General features: G+C 43.3%; 1 protein-coding gene across 2 annotated transcripts in view; it reads right to left on the reverse strand.

The window, feature by feature from the left end:
• SORT1 (sortilin 1) overlaps window positions 1-22,297 on the reverse strand; it is a 67,551-nt gene extending 45,254 nt beyond the window's left edge. For both annotated transcript variants that reach the window (XM_044238840.1, XM_044238839.1), the window contains exons 1-2: window positions 21,982-22,297; window positions 1,108-1,167 (exon numbers count right to left, since the gene is read on the reverse strand). In XM_044238840.1, the coding sequence (XP_044094775.1) occupies window positions 1,108-1,167; window positions 21,982-22,287 (366 nt within the window). In that variant the 5' untranslated portion in view covers window positions 22,288-22,297. The remainder of the gene's footprint in view (window positions 1-1,107; window positions 1,168-21,981) is intronic.
• Window positions 22,298-22,972: the final 675 nt, after the last annotated feature.

Genomic DNA, 22,972 nt, shown 5'->3' on the forward strand with positions numbered 1-22,972 from the left:
ATCTCTCTTTCTGTTCAGAGGCTAGAATAGTATGGGTGTTCTTAGAGAAGTCACTATATCATATATATTTGTCCATTTCTTCCTCTCCTTGCCGTTAGTTCTCTGTGAAACTAATTTTTCAAATAAGTATTTTTCTAGAAAGAAATATTCATGAGGAAAAGACTCTGATAGTAGATTAGACAAGAGGCTATGGAGTCTCAAATAGCCACATAACAAGAAACCTTAGAGATACCCGCCATCTTAGATAAATGGTTAAATCACAGAAATTGGTGCACTACTCAAATTTTAGAAGAAACTGAGACATGGTTAAAAATTAATTAATTAATTAAAATAAATGTATAACTTGCTTTTCAACATCAAAATTCTATTTCTTTTGATTCCTGATGCCACTGTCACGGGCCTCAGTGCTATGATATAAACATTACCAGAATACCAGAGGGTATAAGCTGTGGCCCCTGCCCTTGTTCAGACAGAAGAACACAGAGCCGGGCAATGCCATACCCTGACTCAAGACGTACGGCCACCCTCAGCACAGCTTCCTGCTGGGGGACTGTCTATATGGGGATACAGAGGGATGAGGAGCTGAAGGACTCTGCTTCCAAGACGCCAGTCCTTGCACGGGCTCCTCCGTGGTAGGGGAAGAGTCAACAGAAGGAGCTGAACAACCGCGAGCCCATGGGCGCCACAGTCCTTCAACACTAACTGTGGGAAAGGACACGGAACAATACAGTTTGGAGGAAAAATGCCAAGATGTGCAACGTGCAGTTTTCTGCTGCTACACAGGGGTTTTCCCAAGTATTATGAGGCTCCCGTCCGAGCACATGGCACTCTCCTTCCTCTTTCTTCTTCTTGCTCAACTTGATGCCAAGCAGCTATCAAAAACTAAAAAAGGTGTCTGTCTTCCTACTATGGAAGGCAGTCACTAGATGTTCCCGGTTCTAAAGCAAAACCAAACCAATCACAGCTTCCTGAAAATCTGTACTGCAAACATGCCTGCAACGGAGGTTGGAGACCATTTCAAAAAGTAACAACATCCAGTGTTTAAACTCCTAAAATCCCCGTCTTCTTCTTGCTACACTGAATTAACAGACTCAAAATACTACTTACCCCAGTGCCATCGCCAACCCAGGACAAGGATACTGAGACACTGAGATCATCAAACACATGCTATAAGGGAAAAAAAAAATTCATTTAGAAATGACATCTGTCTTTCGATCTCTGGCTTCCTTAAATAATTCAGAAAACTATTACTTCTAAAGTAATTAAGCTGATAATCATAAGGGAGTATGAATTCCCAGAAAAATGTAGGAAAGCTGGGATTGAACTACTTAACCCAAATTACAAATAACTTGGACATTTTTTTTTAACTTGGACATTTTAATTCTCTCTCATATAAAGTAAGCCAAGCAGATGAGTTTTCTTACTGCACCAGATGGGGAGATGGAATAATCGAATTGCTTTCTCCAACAGGACTAAATATAAAGATATAGAAAGTATTCTTAGGATGCTTTAAACTAAGAGATCACAGCCCACATTGACAGATATAATTGTAACCCAATCGGCATAATTTAAATTTTTCTAGGCAGCCTTCACAGTATAGTTGAGTAGTTAATAGATGGATTCCTTTTGCTCCAAGGCTAACTCACTCACTCAAAATGACAAGGGACAGAAGCAAGAGCCAATGCCCTGTTTCACCTTTAAATAGTGAAGATGAGGACACCTGAGTGGCTCAGTTCATTAAGTGTGTGACTCTTGACTTCAGCTCAGGTCATGAACTCAGGATTGTGAGATCGACTCCGGTGTCAGGTTCTGTGCTCAGTATGGAGTCTGCTTGAGATTCTCTCTCTCCCTCTGCCTCTCCTCCTGCTCTCTCTCTAAAATAATAAATAAAATAAATCTTTAAGGGGCGCCTGGGTGGCTCAGTGGGTTGAGCCTCTGCCTTCAGCTCGGGTCGTGATCTCAGGGTCCTGGGATCGAGCCCCGCATTGGGCTCTCTGCTCAGTGGGGAGTCTGCTTCCTCCTCTCTCTCTGCCTGCCTCTCTGCCTACTTGTAATGTCTGTCTGTCAAATAAATAAATGAATAAATAAATAAAACCTTCTAAAAAATCTTTAAAAATAAGTAAATAAATGGTGATGATGATGAATTAAGATAGAAGAAGTCTTGGCAGTTGTGGTAAGAGTTAGGAAAAAGAGGGGTGCCTGGGTGGCTCAGTGGGTTAAGCCTCTGCCTTCCGCTCAGGTCATGATCTCAGGGTCATGGGACTGAGCCCCGCTTCGGGCTCTCTACTCAGCAGGGAGCCTGCTTCCTTCTCTCTCTGCCTGCCTCTCTGCCTACTTGTGATCTCTGTCAAATAAATAAATAAAATCTTTAAAAAAAAAAAAAAAAAGAGATAGGAAAAAGAAAAGGGAAAGCTGGTATATTATAACCAAGATACCAGAAGCACGTTGGAATGTAGTTATAATAATCATCACGGATCCTTTAGGGTTTTGGTTTTCAAATACTTTCTCTATTTATAAAATAATACATATCCATTATAGAAAATGTGGGCAATAATAGGGAGGTATAATGAAGAAAATATAAATTATTTATAATCCTATCACACAGATATTCAAGGCTAACATTATGGGTATAATCTTCTAGTGTAGCACTTTTAAAATTATATTAAATTAAAATTTTTATATTATTTTATTATTTTTTTTATTTAAATTCAATTATCTAACACACAGTACATCATTAGATTTTGGTGTAGTGCTCAATGATTCATTAGTTGCGTATAACACCCAGTGCTCATCACATCACATGCCTTCCTTACTGCCCACCACTCAGGTACCCCCCCACCCTCCCATCATTTCTTTAACTGATAAAGAATTCCAAAAAGGCAATACACTGGCACTTGGTAAAAACTTCCAACCATGCACAAACATATATAGTCAATCCTTGAGCAACGTGGGAGAAGGGGGTGCTGACCCCCAGCATGGTCAAGAGCCATATATAATTTTTGAGTCCCTCAACACTTAAATACTAATAGGCTACTGCTGACTGGAAACCTTACCAATATCTCCAATAGAAGATTAACACATATTTTTTTACGTTATATCTACTATATGCTGTATTCTTGCAAGAAAGCTAGAGAAAATAAAATGTTATAAAGAAAATCATAAAGAAGAGAGAATAATTTACAGAACTGCACTGTATTTATCAAACACCAACAAACCACATGTAAGTGAATCCGTGCCCTTCAAACTCATGTAGTCCACAGGTCAAATGCATAATAAAAAGTGAAGAGCTTTCCTCTTCCCCACCTTGTGCCCTACCACCTCAAGCTCCACTCCCCTGAGCAGTTAACAGTTTAGTATATACTCCTGCTAAATGTTGACAATTATGCTTTTCACTTATTAAGTTCTTTAACGTTAAGTGCGCCCTGACTTTCCGAGGATGAGCGGTTCCTTAGAAGCAGAGGCTGTAACTATACTTCTTGATATTCTCTGGGCCTGACATGATACTTAACACCCTCAATAAGCGTCTGTTGAAAATGATTATACATCCATCCCAAACCACAAACTCAGTCTCAAAATAGAACATGTCTATAAATGGTGGGATGCCAGCCACTTGGTCACTCAAGCAACTACCCCAACAGAGAAGTCTGAAGAAATATGACTCAAAACACTAACTGTTCTGCTCACCTTCTCATTTTCGTTCATGGTCCTCCTCAACGGGTTTCTGAATTCACCTACACTATTTGCCCCCTGGACAGTACCTTTCAGTTCAGCAGAAGCTCTTGTACGATCTCTGAAAACGGTACAATCAGTGCCTCATGGAAGGCTTACTTGCTAAATGCCGGTTAACTCTCAAACATTCAGGCAGAGCTTCTCACAGCCTCTGCAGGACAGAAAGGCCATTCATACATGTAAGCTGGCTAAGCATCTGAGAAAAAGTAGGGCTGCTAGAGACATCTGGAACCAGCAGCTTAAAAACTGACACAGCAATGGGTCTTGTAAGATACTCCATGCAGAGCAAGACGGCCTGTTCTCTTGAGTGAGGATATAGTGTCTGAAATTATATCAATGAGCTCCTTGAGGAGTAGAATACCCAGAGCTACCACAGGCACCAGAAAGACCACATGGGCTCACAGTCGTTTAAACACAGACTATATTTCCAAGGAAGGCTCTGGTCATCACAACTGACTATGATAAAAGACAAATTCCATCACAGGAGTCCTGGCAATCTTGATCAGGCCACAGTGTAGTTAGTCTTGAGCCAATCAGGATCTGCAACTTTCACAAAGCTCTATACACTGTACCCAGTCAGCGCACACTGGCATTACTCACATTTTCCTGTCACCCAGTCACAGAAGGAGGACGGTCATTAGATATCACTAGTGACACTCAGCTTCACCTGAACAACTCAAAGGATAGCTGCCCTCATTTATCATCCAAACAGTGCCTCTGGAAATGTAGGCCAGATTTATTAACTACAATTGGGGTCTTCTGTGACCTTTAACTCTTCCTCCCTTTCCTTCCCAATAACTCAGATTATACTGGGTGTTCTTTGACAGCAGGCACTGTGATGTGGTGTCACCCATTAGGCCTAGCACAAGGTCTCATATGTATTCAGGGCTCTGCGAATATCTCCGTACAAGTCTATTTGCAACCCCCTGCTATCAGCATTATCAATCTGTGTGTAATCCTCCTTTTAGCATGGTTACCACCATTTCAGCAAATAATGGCTGAAAAAACCCATCTGTCTATGACAAATGCAACTAACGTTTTATACTCCAGTCTTTAACATTCTTATACTACTCAAAGTAAAAGAGAAAAATGAAATCAGATCTAACCACAGACCAAACCTCAGGTGGAAAGAAAAGGTCATATGGAAAGAAAAATTAACCCTCATCTAAATGCTACTCTGGACTTGCCTTAAAAAGCTTAGAAAGAAAGAAAGAAAGAGAAAGGAAGAGAAAAAGAAAGAACCCAACCAAGAACAGAAAGGACCAATCCACTGCCAAGGAACCTAACTATGCCCAGACCAAAGTTCAAGATATTTATAGGAATATAAAAATATCTAGCAATCGAGAAGATAAAATTCACAATGTCCGACGTTCAATCAAAAAAACCAGGCATGCAAAGAAGCAAGAAAACGGGAACCATAATGAGGAGAAAAATCAATCAAACTGACCCAGAAATAACACAGATAATAGAACTAATAGACAAGGACATGAAGACAGCTGTAATTATACTCCACAGGTTTAAGAAATTAGAGAGTAGACTGAGCATGCTAAATAAAGGCACAGAAGATATGAAACAGACTCAAACTGGACTTCTAGAGATGGGAATTACAAAACCTGGGATGAAAATTACATGGGACAGCATTAACAGGAGAGGAGGCACTGCAGAAAGGGACATTTTTAAAAAAATATATTTTATTTATTTATTTGAGAGAGAGATCACAAGTAGACAGAGAGCCAGGCAGAGAGAGAGGGGGGAAGCAGGCTCCCTGCCGAGCAGAGAGCCCCATGCGGGGCTCGATCCCAGGAACCTGAGATCATGACCTGAGCCGAAGGCAGAGGCTTAACCCACTGAGCCACCCAGGAGCCCCAGAAAGGGACATTTTAATAGACTCGAAGCTATACCCATAGAAACTATCCAAGTGAGACACAGTGAAAAAAGACAGGAAAAATGAACAGGGCATCACTGAGCTATAGAGCTTCAAGTCACCTAATATATACGTAATAGGAGTCTCTGGAAAATTGGGGGGCAGGGTGGGAACAGAAAGAGAAAAAAAAAAAAAAAGGAAAGAAATACGAGCCCAAAGTTTCCCAGATTTAATTAAAAGTATAAACCCAGAGAGCCAAGAAGCTCACAAATCCCAAGCTTAAAGAGCACAATGAAAACTACACCAAAGCACATCATATTCAAAAATGTTTAAAACCAGTGATAAAAATCTTTAAAGTACCCAGAAGAAAAAAATGACACTACATACAGAAGAACAAAGAATTATTGGAGACTTCTCCTTATTCATAGTGTGAACTAGTGAGTGGATCAGGATTCTTAAAGAACTGGGGGAAAACTGTAAAGATAAAATTCTATACCCAGTGAAAATAGTTTTTAAATGCATGTTTTAGAAAAGAAAGGTTCTGGTTCTTCTGAACTTGTTCGTTGTCCCTCACTATTATATGGTGGATGTTCCTTTCTGACAGCCTCAAGGGAGGGACTACACCAGTGCAAAAGATCTGGAAGGCAACTGAAATCCCGACTTTCCGTGTAAAACCAACCATTCCGGTTCCTCATGATCACAGCTCACGTGATCTCCTCCTAGGTATTACTCTCACAACAAGTATGGATGTTGCTGGTACTATAACTATTTACATACCTGGCTACCTCTCAGATTACACTGGGTGTTCTTCGACGGCAGACACTGTGATGTGGTGTCACCCATCAGGCCTAGCACAAGGTCTTATATGTATTCAGAGCTCCGCAAATATCTCCGTACAAGTCTATTCGCAACCCCCTGCTATCAGCGTTATCAATCTGTGTGTAAACCTCCTTCTAGCGTGGTTACCACCATTTCAGTAAATAATGGCTGAACAAGGATTCTCTTTAGGCCCTTTCTGCCAGCTGGAACACTGTTAACACTAAGACGTGTTCCAGGGTGCTCATACACATACCAGTGACCTCACTCCTCTCCTTCCCACTACAATTACCGTCAACTCCATAAGGCCCAAACTGGTAAAGGTGTCCCGCATGCATCATATTGTTTGGAGACACTGGCGGGGGTGCAGACCATACAGAAGAGAAATGCACACATCTGAGTTCGAAGAAACAGGGGTCTGCATAGTGAGATTTAAGCAGGGTTTCCAGAGGTGGGAATAGCCACAAGCAACAGCAAGGTTGGGGGGAGGAGGTTGTTGTGCAGGTAAAACAAACATGAAGATACATGCAACCCTTCTGAAAAATGTCAAAGGAGAACACAAATAACATATTAATGTCACCCACCAGTCAAGTGCTGAGTATACAGTAGACGTTATTAAGCACTTGTTCAAATGACTAAAAATTTTAAGATTAGGATAGACAAGCCGTGGTAGGAATAGAAGAAAAATAAAAATACAGTAAAGGAAATGTGTTCGAGAAGAAAAGTACTTCTGCTTGAATGCCCACAGAAAACAAAGATGAGGCCACAGGATCACTTATGCAAATAGGCGTGGTTTCCAATGGTATATACAGCTGAACATAATCAACCAATAAGTTATGGTTCAATTGTTCTAATCAAGGCAAAGTAAGATGAATAAAAGGAATATGAGCAGAGGACAAGGTTATGTGGCTAGAAAGAACTGAAAGACAGAATAATCCCTTTTAAAAGGAGAAAACCCCAGACCTTCAGCACGATATTACCAATGAATAGCCTACAATACTAAAATACTGAACATATAAAAACACATAGCTATGTAGGAGTTGAGGAGTCCAGGCAACAGAAGGTATAGGGGATGCCTACCTCAAGCAGTGTTGCAAAAGTGATGTTCTGTGCTAGCTGTAGAGACGACAGTGGAAATGGAGAAGGTGGGGAGAGCTGAAGCACATTTTATTTCTAGAAAACAATAGCAGTGTTGCTCCAATGTATTATGCCTAAGAGGTAGATTATTTAGCACAAAGAGAACATGATCTGGCCACTTCATATTGCTAAGCAGTCAACCAAATGTACAATGCAGAAGCAGGCCCAAATCAAGGGAAACCATGTAAATATGCTATTTATGTGAAGATCAATCAAAAAGCCAGTACCCAGAAGGCCCACAGAGTAGATATAGTAATTCTGATTACTTAATCATACTCTATGGTAGGAAGTTCAGAAACCAAGCAGTTTAAGACTAGCTATGTAAAAATGTCAGCTTGATTCAATCAGGAGCAGATGAGCATGAAACTTGTCACTTCTAGAGAGAGATTTATTAATCTCCTAGCACAGTTACTGGCACAAGAATAGACAAGACAGATCAATGGAACAAAACAAAGTCCAAGCCTGGGTAAGGCTTCCTTTAGAGTGTATGATCAAGTTAGCATTTCAAGTTAGGGATTGAAGTGTTAGAAAAACTAGCTATATGGAAAAAATAAGCTAGATCCCTAAAACCTTTCTTAACCCCACTCACAAATAAATTCCATGCACAGCAAAGATTTAAATACAGAAAGTCAAATCTTGAAAATCCTAGAAGTATGAGTGACTATTTTTATAATCTTAAAATGAGAAGACCATCTCAAAAAATGATGCAAAAACTGGAACCCATAACATACTACAGGAATTACTTGGACTGCATAAAAAAAAAATTTAATGGCAAAACACCAAATAGCGAGTTGAATAAAATGAAAAAATTATTTGCAACAAGACAAAGGGTCACTATAAAAAAGAGTTGTCAAGTCAATAAGAAAAGGACAAAGACCTCCAAATAGGCAAAAGACACAAACAAGCAATTCACAAAGGATAAGGAAATGACTAATAACATGGGAAAGACTATTCAATTTCACTAGTAATCCCAAGGAAATCACAGACAAATAATGTAATGACATTTCCAACTTCCAGAAAAGACTGACAGTACGTATCCAGTAAGGACACAGAGCCCGGGCACCTGTGTGCACTGTGGGTGGGAGCGTCTCAACAGTGATGTGAATCAGAACTGAAAATGTCCACACCATATGACCCAGCAGTCCCACCCTTAGGAATTTATCACAGTGGGATAATTACACATCTTGACAAAGGATGTTCATACCTGGATGAGGCTAGCAGCTACTGAGCACATCCTTAAGGCCATCTACTGCGTGAAAGCAGCTTAACACATCCTCATTTCATCCATGTAACAACATCGTAAGATATCACTCTCTCTGTATATTCTAGGTGAAGGATTAAAGCTTTGTTACATATGCTATAACAGGCAACAAAGCAAACTGGGTGCTGCTGGAGATGTTCCAGCATGTGACACTGGAGGACATTCCCAACGCGCTGCCTAAAAAGCAAGTCACAGAATAGTGTGTAAAATCCTATGTGGGTCCTTATGGTTAAGTTACCTGGAGGGAGGTCCTTCAGAAAATCAACAGCAACTGCCTCTAAATGGTAGAATTCATGGGGATAATTTTCCTTCTTTATAGTTTTTCTGAACTGCCTGAATTACTCCCCACCCCACCTCCACTAGCAGGAATCATGTTTAAAAATAAAACTATGGGGGCGCCTGGGTGGCTCAGTGGATTAAGCCGCTGCCTTCGGCTCGGGTCATGATCCCAGGGTCCTGGGATCAAGCCCCGCATCGGGCTCTCTGCTCTGTGGGAAGCCTGCTTCCTCCTCTCTCTCTGCCTGCCTCTCGCCAACTTCTGATCTCTGTCTGTCAAATAAATAAAATAAATCTTTAAAATAAATAAATAAAAGGGGCGCCTGGGTGGCTCAGTGGGTTAAGCCGCTGCCTTCGGCTCAGGTCATGATCTCAGGGTCCTGGGATCGAGGCCCGCGTCGGGCTCTCTGCTCAGCAGGGAGCCTGCTTCCTCCTCTCTCTCTGCCTGCCTCTCTGCCTGCTTGTGATCTCTCTCTGTCAAATAAATAAATAAAATCTTAAAATAAATAAATAAATAAAAATAAAACTATGGAAGTTATTTTTATTTTGAAAAAAGGATATATAAAAGAATGGTATTAAAGTATACACAGATGATGTCAGTTTCTTCTATTATACTTCTATTATACTGGCTAACAGGATGCAACAGAAGGTTACAGGACAGGTTAGAAAGCCCGTGCCTCGAAGCCACACTAATGTCGGTGGTCTCGATTTAAGGCAGACCTAATACTATATCCCAACGTCATTATTCACCAATACACTCACAGTCTTCCGTACATCACCTGTTGAACAGTGATTTCTAATATCCCAGATGGCAATGACAGCCATTTGCTGCCCCCAGTAGGGAAGCTCTGGGCAGCAGGAAATCTTTGGCTGGCATTTATAACCAAATTGGTTTTCAGGGACTCATTATGTTTGGGAGTAGGGGACAGCTTGTACTACCTTCTCTGAAATACATCCACCCTGACAGCTGATGGTAAGATTTATCCATGCATTTACTGCCTACCATTTTAAGGTCTGAGGTCCACACATTTAAGAGACCATGAATGAACACTAATGTCCATTTCTGGGGACCCGTGGCCAATTGCTAGCTCCATCTGGAAAAAGAGAAAGGCCACAAAACACAACATGCTTCGTGGGAATAACTTTGTCTTCACATCTAATTAAACCAGGAGCCTAATTAAATTACTGTTTCTATAGCTCAGAGAACTTACAGTTGGTTGTGAGACTCACTGTAGCTTGGAAAGAAAACCTGGTAATGAGAAACTTCTGCCTGTCTTAGTTACACATCTGATCCAAAGTAAACTACTGAAAGAACCAAATGTGGGTCAGGTTTACAGGGTTGGCCCCAGGTGAAAAGCCATTCACAGATGACCTGACCATTCTGCCATCAGGAACCACTTCTCTGGCAGGTAAACAAGGGAATGAATCCCATGACGGCATCCTTCACACACATTCCTTCTTTGGACAAGTACCTCTGTGTGTCTACCATGCACCACGCCCTATTTGGAGCCCTGGGGAAACAGCCGGGCGAGTCCGAGTTCTGTGCTCATGGAGCATTTATACCCAAAACACACTTCCTACAGAAGTCCAAAAATGAAGGCTAACCATGCTAGACCTTTAATCTAGAGATGACAGCCTGTCACAGTGAAAAATACAACTACAAAAGCAGGTGTGAAAGCCCACTCCAGTAACTCGGTGGTTGGAAAAACAGGCTCAAATTATTTTCTCTCTTGGGAATCCACTTCCTCAGAAATAAAACTGAATTATGCTCCTTCGCTCACTGGAATAATAAGAATCAAATGAAATAACATACAAAGGTGAGGCCCTGGTGGGCCCATAGAAGCTGGGAATTTAAGATTCAGGTTTCCAAACCCCAGCTAGGGAACACAGGGACAGCCAGGACACAGCGGAAAAGGTCTGGGACACAGCCTGGGTGACGCTCCTGCAGGCAGGAAGAAAATCTTCACAGAATTCAGTTCTGTTAAATAAGGCACTGCTGGGATCATAAAACACGAGCTAAAAATAAGATCACAAATGTTCCAGTTCTCAGGGAGACTATTCTTAGAAATGAAAACGCTAAACACAAAACATTACACAAGTTTTCATACCTACTCAATTATTCAGAGTTTTCCGTAAGGCAGGACGGTACAGAGAAGAGCACTGGGCTAACAGTCAATCTAAATTTTCTTTCCAGCTCCGCGGAAAAGCTGTGTGAACTTCAGCAGTGCAACCTAACTTCACCACCAAGGTGAGGGGGGCTGGAATGCCAACAACTCTAGTCCTTATTAGCTTTAAAATTCTATGACTCATCAATAATTAAACCACCCCGTTTGCTTTTCCACAGCTCTTTGTTTAAACAAACAAACAAAAACCAACTCAGCTGCCCGCTGGGCTCTGCAATCCCTTCGTGCTGAAAGGGGGAGGGCCCAGCACCCTGCCTTAGATAGAAACCCCAATGAACACTCACTGAACACTCACTGGAAGGAAGCAAGTGAGACCTCTGATGGCAGTATTCACGTGGTAGAAATCTATGCATCTGACCTTGGAGATAAACTTGCAGACCATCACTCTGTATCAACTTGCCAAACTTGTCAGAATTGTCTACAATTAGTAATCCATTTTCCTAGTTTACAGAAGCAGCAGCTAAAATTTAGGGGATAGTGCGTCTCAAGACAGGGTCAGCAGCAAAAAGAGGAGGATATTGCAAAGGGACTATCATTTCAGCAGAACCAAAAAGTAAGGTTCAACAAGCAGACAATGGGCTGTTTGAAGAAAGGGGAGAAAACAGCCCCACATACCTCAACAGCCCTTGAGGGCATGAATGCCACACCGATTAAAATAATAGGAGTGGTGGCAGAGCATAGTTTAATCTCTTCTAAAATGATGCGGGGTCACAGTATTGACTAAGAAGGTAGAGAAATATTTTAGAAAGATTCTCATTAAGCAAAAACAAAAAACCTTTGGCACTTAAAAGGGTGGGCTTAGTTTTTGAAAAATTCACTTTCTTGGGATAACTCAATTCTCATTATGACCAATAAATGAGCTAAATTCCGAAACAGCATTTACTTTTTACATCTTAGTCCCACTTCAAAGAAAAAGTGATAAGGGATAGGTCCCCATTGCCAGCCACTAAGCCACTGTGGGTGGGTAAGAAGCGCCCACTGCCTCTGCTGCCACCACACCCACTTGCTTCCAGGTCCTTGGGCACACCAAGCTCCCTCCAGCCCCAAGCCTTTGAACATGTGGTTCTGTGATACTCCTACTGATTAAATTCTATTCATCTTCAAGTCTCAGTTTAAATAATTTCTCAGTGAGTCCTTCCTAATGCCCCCAGATTAAAAGGACATCTGCCAATTACTCCCCTGTTGTTACTTTTGTTCTTCTGGGTACTAATCATATTTATAACTACATACTTGTTTAACGTTCATGTTTTCCACTGGCTCATAAAAACAGGGGTCTTGGGGCACCTGGGTGGCTCAGTGGGTTGAGCCGCTGCCTTCGGCTCGGGTCATGATCTCAGGATCCTGGGATCGAGTCCCACGTCGGGCTCTCTGCTCAGCAGGGAGCCTGCTTCCTCCTCTCTCTCTGCCTGCCTCTCTGCCTACTTGTGACCTCTTTCTGTCAAATAAATAAAATCTTAAAAAAAAAAACAAAACAGGGGTCTTGTCTGCTCTGTTCTTCCATCAGCTTAGGATCCAATACAATGGCCAATATCTAGCATTGTATAATCAGCAACTGTAAAAAACTGAAGAAATGAAAGTAAACATGAGACAGAATACTATAGTTAAATGCTAGCTTACACAGCATCGTTGAGTGTTGTAGAAGAGAAAAGAAGAAAGCCACTGAAGCTAGAACGGCATTCAGACAGGAGGAAAGCCATATGAACAAGGATGGAGAAGCACAGAGCACATGACGAGCTCAAGGGCCTGGTGGAAAGGTCACACTAACTGGAATAGAGGGTAGGCATGGGGCGGGAAGTGGTGAAATGTTAGCCTAAAGAGACATGCACATAAGGAAAAATAACTGCACTAGCATCCTGGTCTGCTGTGCTTCCAAGCAAAGTTCCTCAGAAGCAGCCATCACATCTTGTTACTATTTCTTCAAACCTCCCAGACACCGGCATGGTGCAGGGCTCACAGTGGTGGCTCCGTTAACAAATGAGGGTGAAGCCGGCAAGGTGCGGGTGCAGAGCTGTCAAAACCACAGGCACTGACTCCAATAAACTAAAGCTTACTGAAGCTTCAGAAGTAGTGATTAAATAGTAAGTAGTCTTATTTTTTATGATTATAAATTCTTTAAAACCATAAGTAAACTTTATCTACTTGAAACTACCAGAACCAAATGATGGGGGATCTGATGATGGTGGGATTATTATTTCTCCATCAACTCCCATAGCTTCAGGAAAGACACCTGGGTTAGATAATCTCCCTCTCACCTTATATCCTTGTTCTTAAAATCCCAAATCCAAGGACATAAGTAGTACACATTTCTTAATCCAGACTTCTATCACTGCTCATGATGATTCCCTAGGAATATTACAGCTATAAAAAACAATTTCAAGTGTATACACAAATATTTGGGCATCTAACCAGTAACGTATCAGAAGCCTTGTGGAAATAATCATTGTAAGATTTACTAAAGGATGAACACACACTAAATCCCACATCTCATTTAATCTTCACAATGACCCTAAGACATAGAACTTAGGACCTCCATTTTATAGATGAAAAGACCAAGACACATTGAAATTAATCTGTCCATGGTCACCACTGAAGTTTGAATTTAGCCAGGTCTGACCTGAGATCATGTTCCCTCCAACCACTGCCTCAAAGAACTGCCAATCATATTAACAAGTTAAAATGTTGATGTAATCATGAAGGTTAAAAAAAGAACACATACGCTTCTCACATTTCTGCCAATCTTGACTCACCCTCCTTCTTGCCACCCCCACCCAAGCCTGTCACCCAACCCTGCCAAGTGATAAAACCACTTCATCTCCCGTATCTCCTTTTCTGCATGTGTTCCTCTGGAGTTGGTATTTATCAGGATCATTTGGCTGACAACTGGGCCCTGTGGAGTCAGTAGCCAGATCAACAGGCTTGTTAAGAAATGACATAAATCACACATATGGTACTCCAAGGTTTTCAGAACATTTTCTCTTCAAAGCCTCTGATAATGCTTTTTATATGGGAAACTGAGGCTAAAAAAGGCTAACTGAGCTCTGCTGAGGGTTCAATGATGGAAAAGAGCAGAGAATTCACAACTGTAGGACTTAGAGTGGGGGTCTATAACCTTGCCTTATCCCTAAAGCAAATGCATTGACTTAAAATATCTCTATGAGGGGCGCCTGGGTGGCTCAGTCAGTTAAGCATCTGCCTTCGGCTCAGGTCATGATCCTGGAGTCCTTGGATCCAGCCCTACCCCGGGATCTCTGCTCAGCAGAGAGTTTCTTTCTCCCTCTCCCTCTGCTGCTCCCCACTACTTGTGCTCTTATCCTCTCTCTCTCTTTCTCAAATAAATAAAAATCTTAAAACATGCACACACACACACATCTCTATGAAACACTTCGAAACACTGCACCACATTGGGACATCTGTGTTCTACTCTCAGTTCTTGGCCCACATACAAAGTCATTTAGACTCATCAGTAAAAGTAAGAGATCTGACCAGCTAATGAGCCTAACAATCTATGATTCAAACTGTTAAACACATTATCAGCAAGAATTCAACCTCATCCTGTTCAAAAATATTAAGGAAAGAGAAATCTGTTCATTGGCTTCACAATCTTATAGCTCCTGGGAGTCTCATGCCTTGGCTCACATTCTCCTCCTCCACTAAGGTCCAGGGGTCTAATAGTGTTCCTTAGAACCTTTAGCACTTTAAGTATAAAAGGTGGTCTGCCCTGCTCTCTATTCTGCTCTCCTGTTGGATGTATTCTTCAGTACCACAGCAATGGTCAACCTCTAAATGGTCAACTCTTCTTGGATCCCCATTTCCACCTCCGGTTTCTCCATCTCCAGCCTCAAGTCTAACACTACCCGTTAAAAGACATTACCCATGAAGTCCCAAAGCACAGCTCCCTGCCCAGCCCTCCCCTCTCTTTCCTCTTCCTGCTCCCACCTAAGACCTACCTTTTTTGATTTCTCTTATGTGTTTTTCTGGAAACCTTAGATATACTCCTCATCAGCTACTTCTACCCCACAGAAAACTTTCCATTGACCATTCCCTGAGCATGTCCTGGATTTCCCTACCATCATGCCTTTACATATCTCTTAAGAATTACCTGCATACCTTGATTCTCTCTTCATCCAGGAGGCCTTCCCAAACCACTGCACTGTGGTGGGCATGCCTTCTTTAAAAATTCTTCCAAACTTTCATCAAGACACCTTTGAACACTTAATCCTGAAAGTAGCACCAATGTGGGTCTTTAACATTTGCTTTGGATGTCCAAAGGCCTGGACTCCACTATATGTAGCTTACTAGGTGCTCAAATGAATGACATTGACACAATATATTTAACAAAACATTTTGATAAAACTTTTTATTTCCCCTTCCAAATGATCCTAAAGCTGCTTCTCTAGTTTAAAAAACTATAATAAAGGCCAGAGGAGTGAAGTGACTGTCCATGATCACACAGCTATAAAACAGCAGAGCCAGGACTCAAATCTGGAAATTGAGAGCTCTCTTTTGAATTGTGCATACAACATCTGAATCCCTTTGACAAAGGGTAGGTACCAGATAGATGTCTGTTTCGAACTATCTTGTCTGGGAAGTATAAAGTTGATCAAAATTTTCCTTCCCAGTTATTCTCTTAGTCCTTCAGGGTGATGATCTTGCTGTTGAACCAGACTTGCAAACTGGCTTAAGTACAATATCAGTACTTCGTTTCTTAGAACATACAGGAAGAAAAGAACAAAACTCTTGACAAAAGCAAATATAAGAGAGATAGTATTCAAGCCCAAGAGGGAAAAAAACAAACAAAAAACCCCTCATACATTCTCTTCTAATGAAAAAAAAAAAAGCAAGCCAATTAATCACTCATATGTTTCTAACTAGCACAGGGCTGAGTATATTAATGGTAAGCTGACCATCTATTTTTAAAAACACAAGCAGCCAGGACAAGAGAAAAAAAAAAAATCCTAGTTTTGGCCAAGTACTGTAGGAAAGGAAAAAACCAAATTAATTGTTATTTGTTTTCTGGGTTTGCTTTTAGACTATCCAAGCTAGTAGCTTTGCTTTGCATTAGATTTTTCAGGCAACAAAGGATGACAAAGTACTACCCAAAAAGTAAACAAGTCAAATGTCTTTCATAATTTTATGGAAAAAAAAATTCTCCTGCTATCTTAAAGAACACTCATATTTCAGTGAAGCAAGCTCTGGAGGTGGTAACAAATTACCCCCAGATGTGAAATCCCTGCTATGTTCAAGTTCAACTAGGAAGCAGAACAGCCCCAATTTGCTTCTAAATTTGGAATCAACCAATAAACATTTGTGATCACAACCCCTGGCCTCCCCCTCTTCCATATGAATCAGAATTTTTTTAGACATTTTAAAGCTAATCCAAAATTTCTCCTGTTGTATCTGAGGAATTGAGAGCTCGATACTGAAATGTAAAACAGAAAATAAACTGCATTCACAGAAAACTTTCTCAGCAAAACACCACAGGCTCTGAATGGAAGATTCTGTTTTTGCTGTGGTTTCCTAAGACTAGGATTCAGGGTGGAGTGTGGAAAATAGCCTCAATATTTTAAAACAAAACAAACAAACAGAAAAAACCTCCACATTTCTGGCACTTAACAACCTCTGTAGGTATGAAGGGTCTGTCATGAAGATTCATTCAAACCAGCTAACTCAAAGCCACATATGACTAACCCAACTTTGACTACAGTCACTATTAGAACAACAAAAAAACCTGTCTAGAACAGCCTGAAATTGACTAGCATGTTCCTCAAGCCCCATTACTCCTCAAACCCACCTACACACAAATCAGTGAGGCAACCTAGAGAATGGTAAGAACAAATTTTCACCAAATTTTTAAAAAGAATAAAAAATGCCAAAGAAACACTAGTTACAAAGAAATAGGAAGGTAATTGAAAAAAATTTTTGAAATTTACAAATGCAATATCTATTTCATAATATTTTTAGAGCAACTGTCACAGTGCCTTTTGCAAGAAAAGCTGTATTTTTAATTACATGTCAAATTTGATAGTTCTGCCTGCCATAAAATTAGCTTCTAATCATATAAAACATCCAAGCATCATTTCTCCAGTCTCAAAACACAGCTCACTTCTGTAAGGGCAAAACTTGAAGGGTGCCTGGATGGCAAAGTCAGTTGGGCGCCCAACTCTTGGTTTTAGATCAGGTCATGATCTCTGGGTTGTGGGATCAAACCCCAAATCAGGCTCCACACTCAGCGTGGAGTCTGTTTGGGACTTTCTCCCCCTCTCCCTCTGCTCCTCCTCCTCATGCTATCTTTCCAAAATAAATAAATCTTAAAAGGGAAAAAAAAAAAAAAAAAAGAACCTAAGGGGTAGGAGTGCACAGAAAGGGAGGGAGAGCAGACCTCACTCCTGCTCCAACCATTACCACTCAGTGTTAAGCTCTGTCCTTCCTGTGAGGATCACACAAGGATAACAGGCCAACTAGGACAAAGTTGGGGAGCACAGTCTCTGCAGTCACCCACTGAGAATCCAATGCTTGTTGGCAAGAGCTGATTGGAAATCGGCAGAGTGCAGAAGAAGCTGCTAACAGCCTTGTGAACAAGAAATGAAAAATCAGATCAAAACAGCAGGATGGAAAGCCTAATATTTTTCTCATTTCAGAAAGAAAATAACCATTAGAAATTGACCAGAACATAAGCCTTCTTCCAATCATTTCCACAAACAGGAGACTCAGATTTCTAATGAAAAATCACTATGCACGGGACGCCTGGGTGGCTCAGTTGGTTAAGCAGCTGCCTTCGGCTCAGGTCATGGTCCCAGGGTCCTGGGATAGAGTCCCACATCGGGCTCCTTGCTCAGCAGGGAGCCTGCTTCCCCCTCTGCCTCTGCCTGCCATTCTGTCTGCCTGTGCTCGCTCTCTCTCCCTCTCTCTCTCTGATAAATAAATAAAATCTTTAAAAAAAAAAAAAAATCACTATGCACAAAGCCAAATATTTGAGTCAGCAGAGACCTTACCTAATTGTTACACTGCAGTCCCCCTGAGCCATTTGTCCTGTCTGGATAGCTCTCTACCCTCACCCCAACCAAACTACAGATGAAGACTAACCTTTCCCCAGACAAATACACATCATCAAATCTGCTGATACGTGCAACTGAATTCCCGACTGCAGAAGTCACTTTACAGCCATCAGGGTTAAAGGTCTGATTAGTATACTGCATGGGAATAGGGTCCTCGTGGGGATTTTGCTCATTCTGCTCAACCGGGATCAAGAAGGAAATCCTATGGAATTCCTATGCTTCTACCTCTTTGTAAAACAAACGGGTGGAACAGGGCTCAAGAGAAGACTAACTCCAGGGTCAGGGTGGGAGTGCTGGGGAAAGTAGTATGGAGAGAGACTGCCTGTTGCAATAAATGAGGCAGTTAGAAAGTTCTGGGGGAGATAAAGGCACTGACTGACCTTCGGATTTCCGGGTGTGACATAGATCCACAACAGGCTAGGAGCGGGAGCTCCCTGAACCTCCAACAGGCACATTCAGTCCTGTCAGCCTGGACTCAGCCCTGCCAGCACCAGCAAACAAACACGCACATTCTTCTCAGAGCCCACATGCCATACAACGCGGTCTCTCTCCAGGGCCTGTTTATTTAAGAAACCAGATGCTTTGATGTTGGGGTGCAGTTGGGAAGTTCTGTGTAAAGAAGTAGTTAATGACAGGAGCAGAGGGAGGACAGAGAGTGAGCAACAGTTTCTGGCTTTTAATCATAAGTTTTGAAAGTTTTAAGGAAATTATCAAATGGTCTGAACACAGGAATGAGAAGTAAGGAAATTATGTCAGCAACTACCGTGACTCTGGCCAAAGCATTTCATCTGTTTCTTTAAGACAGTTTTCATGCTGAACCTCAAAGGGGTACTTACAGGAGGAATGTTTTGAAGCAATCCAACTTAGCAACCAACATTAATAAAATCTTCTGTGCTTGCTCAATTTGTCTCATGTGCAAAGGTTATACGTGTCACGGATACTCCAAGTGCTTAAAAGAGTTAGTTAAAAGTGTGGCATGAAAACAATTTTGGGTTAAAGACAAAAAGGTTATTTTTTGAGTCTGAGAAAAGGGCATTTATAAATACACAGACACACTTGCTGGATTTCATGAGGGAAGAAGCCCAACGTATAGGTCATTAGGGCACACATCTCCTAATACCAGAATATAAAAGCACTATCATGCTTTAGTTTTACCTTGCTTTTTAAAGAAGAAACGCCAATAAATCCTCACAAGCCAAATAAGCCAATGGTCCAGGAGATCTGCTAAAACCTTCTGAGGCTTTTCATTGTCCAGTCTGAACTATCTTTTCTTTGTATCTTGGCACCCAGCATCCAGCACATCTTGGACATTTGGACGGCGTTTTCGTGCACTGACTATATGAATCAATGTGGCTTAACATGAACTGCAAGTTTTAACAAATGAGAACCAAAAACTTTCGATTTTCTTTGGGAATTGACTCCTGTCATCTTATGAAAAACTCTTAGTGGCACTTTCCCAGCTGTACAAAAGGATACAAAAAAGGTATTGTATACAAAAGTATACAATAACCCTGATAAAAAGTTGTTTGGCCATGCTGATCCTTTTATTTCACTGTTTATAAAGGGTCCCTAAATACTAGATCTCTCAATACCATTCAGGATGACTTATCAGAATTTCTAAAAAAAATAAAGAACTGAAAAGCAGAACAGACTACCACATAACAATTCTGGGTTAAGGGGTGCCTGGGTGGCTCAGTGGGTTAAAGCCGCTGCCTTCGGCTCAGGTCATGATCTCAGGGTACTGGGATCGAGTCCTGCATCGGGCTCTCTGCTCAGCAGGGGGCCTGCTTCCTCCTCTCTCTCTGCCTGCCTCTCTGCCTACTTGTGATCTCTGTCTGTCAAATAAATAAATAAAATCTTAAAAAAAAAAAAAAAACAATTCTGGGTTAAGGACCTCTAAGAACTGCTTTACTCAACCATTTCTAAGGTGAAGATTATTAACAATGGCTTCACTTTCACCACATTCACATGTTATAAACAGGATGGGAATCTCTGAAGAAGAGACTACGGGCAATTAACAAGTGCAAAAAGAGCTATTTAAAATTAGGTCACTGAAAGAAGATGGAGGGAAAAAAGCAAAAAAAAAAAAAATCAGTGGCTAAATAAAATGAGAGAAATAGAGGGAAGCTTCTTTCTAAAGAACAAAGTTTCTGATCTGCTTTTGAGTATATGTGGCCTAAGAAACCCCTGAGCCATTTTTTTCAACCTCTAGCTTTAGAAATCAACAGTTTACAAAAGTTGTATCAAGTCAGACTAGTCAGGGAATACATCCAGGAGTAGCAGCAGGTCCTGAGGTAGGTCAACCAGCAAGAGAAGAATCAAAAATATGGGGTAAGAATGCTACGTCCAGCTGACTCCAGGAAGGAAGGGGTCCTGTTGTAAGTTCAGCATCAGTGCTGTAAAGCCTTCCTCAACTCCCCACTGTGAGACAGCCGTCTACACCATTATTTTTTCCTGGCAAACAGGAAGTCTTCCCAGTACTCACTCCACCCTGTCCACATCCAACTTGGTTGCATCCAACTTGGTTCCACCGGTCAGCACTAGTTACATAGCTGCCACCAGTGTGGCCTTCAGTGGGGCTCTCCCTGACTGCCTGTGCCCTGACAGCAACTGCCTCCGGGGACCCCACATCTGAGAATTCAGCACAAGTATCAAGTAGAGTCCAGGCAAAGGGAGAAAGGTAGTTCAAGGGGAGACTGAGATTTGGCTGACAGGGAATGTGAGATGTAATGGCGAATGTATCACATGAAGGCTACCCTGGGCAAATATGGGTAGCAATAATTAAACCCCAGGGAGACTCGAGGAAAGGTGTCCACGTTGCACTGCAGCAAGGAGCCTGAACCTTCTTAACAATGGGCTTTGTCAGGCCAGTAGTGTGCAAAGGTTGAGGGGCTTGTCCCTAGGGAGAGAACTATCGCAATTTTTAAAGTTTCTGACTAGGACGGAGCAAGAAGGAGAATGTCGGCAATGTGCGTCCTGTTGGAAATCTTGTTACAACAGGATGAAGACAACCTGGTCCGACTCCAATGCCAGGCTAGAAGGTCAAATTGAAGGCGGAAGAGAGATCACAGATACATTGTCAGCCCATCTCCAAGCTTGTCCCTTCACCTACTAAAATACACACAGTAACCTAAGAACTGCTGTGGGATTTCTGAACACCCGCCTACCCACCCTGAAAGTACTGACCCGGCGAGGACACACCTCTACTTCTGCGCAGCCCAACTTCTCCAGCACTTAAAGAGGTGATTAGTCCTCCAGCCTCCTGGTGGGTTATAGCGTTACTGGGTCCTGATTATTTACACAGACACAAAACAAGGGCGCTCTAGAAATTTTGGCAACTTGAAAAAAAAAAAAAAAAAAGAATGCCGTGACAATCTAAGGCTGCCTCCCCTGTGACGAAACACAGCCGCGCGGGCCGCCGCGTCCCGGGGGCCGCTCCCGGGCCGGACTCCGCCCGCCCGCCGCAGTTTCGGGCCGCGGCCCGGGGGGTGCGGGCGGCGCGGGGCAAGCGAGCGGCTCGGGTCTCCCCAGCGGAGCCGCGAGTCGCGCGGACGCTGGAGGAGGGACCGGCCGCGCGGGCGGGGCAGGCGGCCGCCGGGGGAGGGGGCCGGGGGTGGCATCTCGCAGTCCGGGCGGCGCCCGGGCCCGGCGCCCGCTCACCTGGTGCGTGTTGTTGGCCAGCTTGGCGACGAAGTCCGGGACCCGGCCGCAGTCCTGGTCCTCCTCGAGCGCGCTGCGGCGCCAACGGCCGCCGCGGGGATCCGGGCCCCCGGGCGCGGCCGCGCGCAGCCCCCAGCTCACCCCGACGGGGCCGGACCAGCGCGACAGCGGCGCAGCGGGCGGCGGCGGCGCGTCCAGCCGGTCCTGGCCGAGGGTCTCCGGCGGCAGCAGCTGGAAGAGGAGAAGGAGGCCGAGGCCGTGGGGCCAGCGCAAGAGGCCATCCGCAGCTCCCCGGAGCCGCTCCATCGCCGCCGAATGCCGACGCCGCCGACACCTGCCGCCCGGCGCGCCTGCCCACCCCCGCCGGCGCCGCGCCACACCCCCGAGCCGGAGCCCGGCGCTCCTTGGATACGCGCAGCCGGGCCTCTCCGCCCCCATAGGCTGGCCGCCTGTCCTTCTTCCCCGGTCCGCTCCTCATTGGCTCGCGTCGCCTCCGGCTTCGGGGGTCCTGGATTCGGATGCCAAGATGCGGGACTGATTGGCTGGAACGTGGCAGAGACCGCTGAGGTCATCCCCCCTTCGCCTGGCGTCTCCGGGGCCGGGCTTCCAGAGTTAGCGTAGGAGCTTCCCGCGCCTCCCGCGAAGCACCCCCTGCCCGTGGCGCCCAGACCCCTCGCTGCTCGCTCTGGCACCCTCAGGTCGGGGACCGGGTTATTCCCCCCCACCCCAACGCGTCTCCCCCACAGACATCCCTAAAATTCCTTGGGTTGCGGCAGCGCCTGGAAAATCTAAGGGACTCCCTCAGCTTGCTCAGCTGGAAAAGGGGGCTTCGTCATGAACCGGTGCTTCAGGTTTTTAACCTTCGCGTACTGGAGCACCCATTGTCCAGTGAAGCAGCCCGCCTCGTTGCCAGAAACGTAAATGCGAACGGTGTGGGCTGGTCCTACGGAGGCAGATAGACATCAGAACATCCGTGACTCATGCAAGCTTG

Source organism: Neovison vison, chromosome 2 (genome assembly GCF_020171115.1).
Source record: "Neovison vison isolate M4711 chromosome 2, ASM_NN_V1, whole genome shotgun sequence".
Classification (NCBI taxonomy): Eukaryota; Metazoa; Chordata; class Mammalia; order Carnivora; family Mustelidae; genus Neogale; species Neogale vison.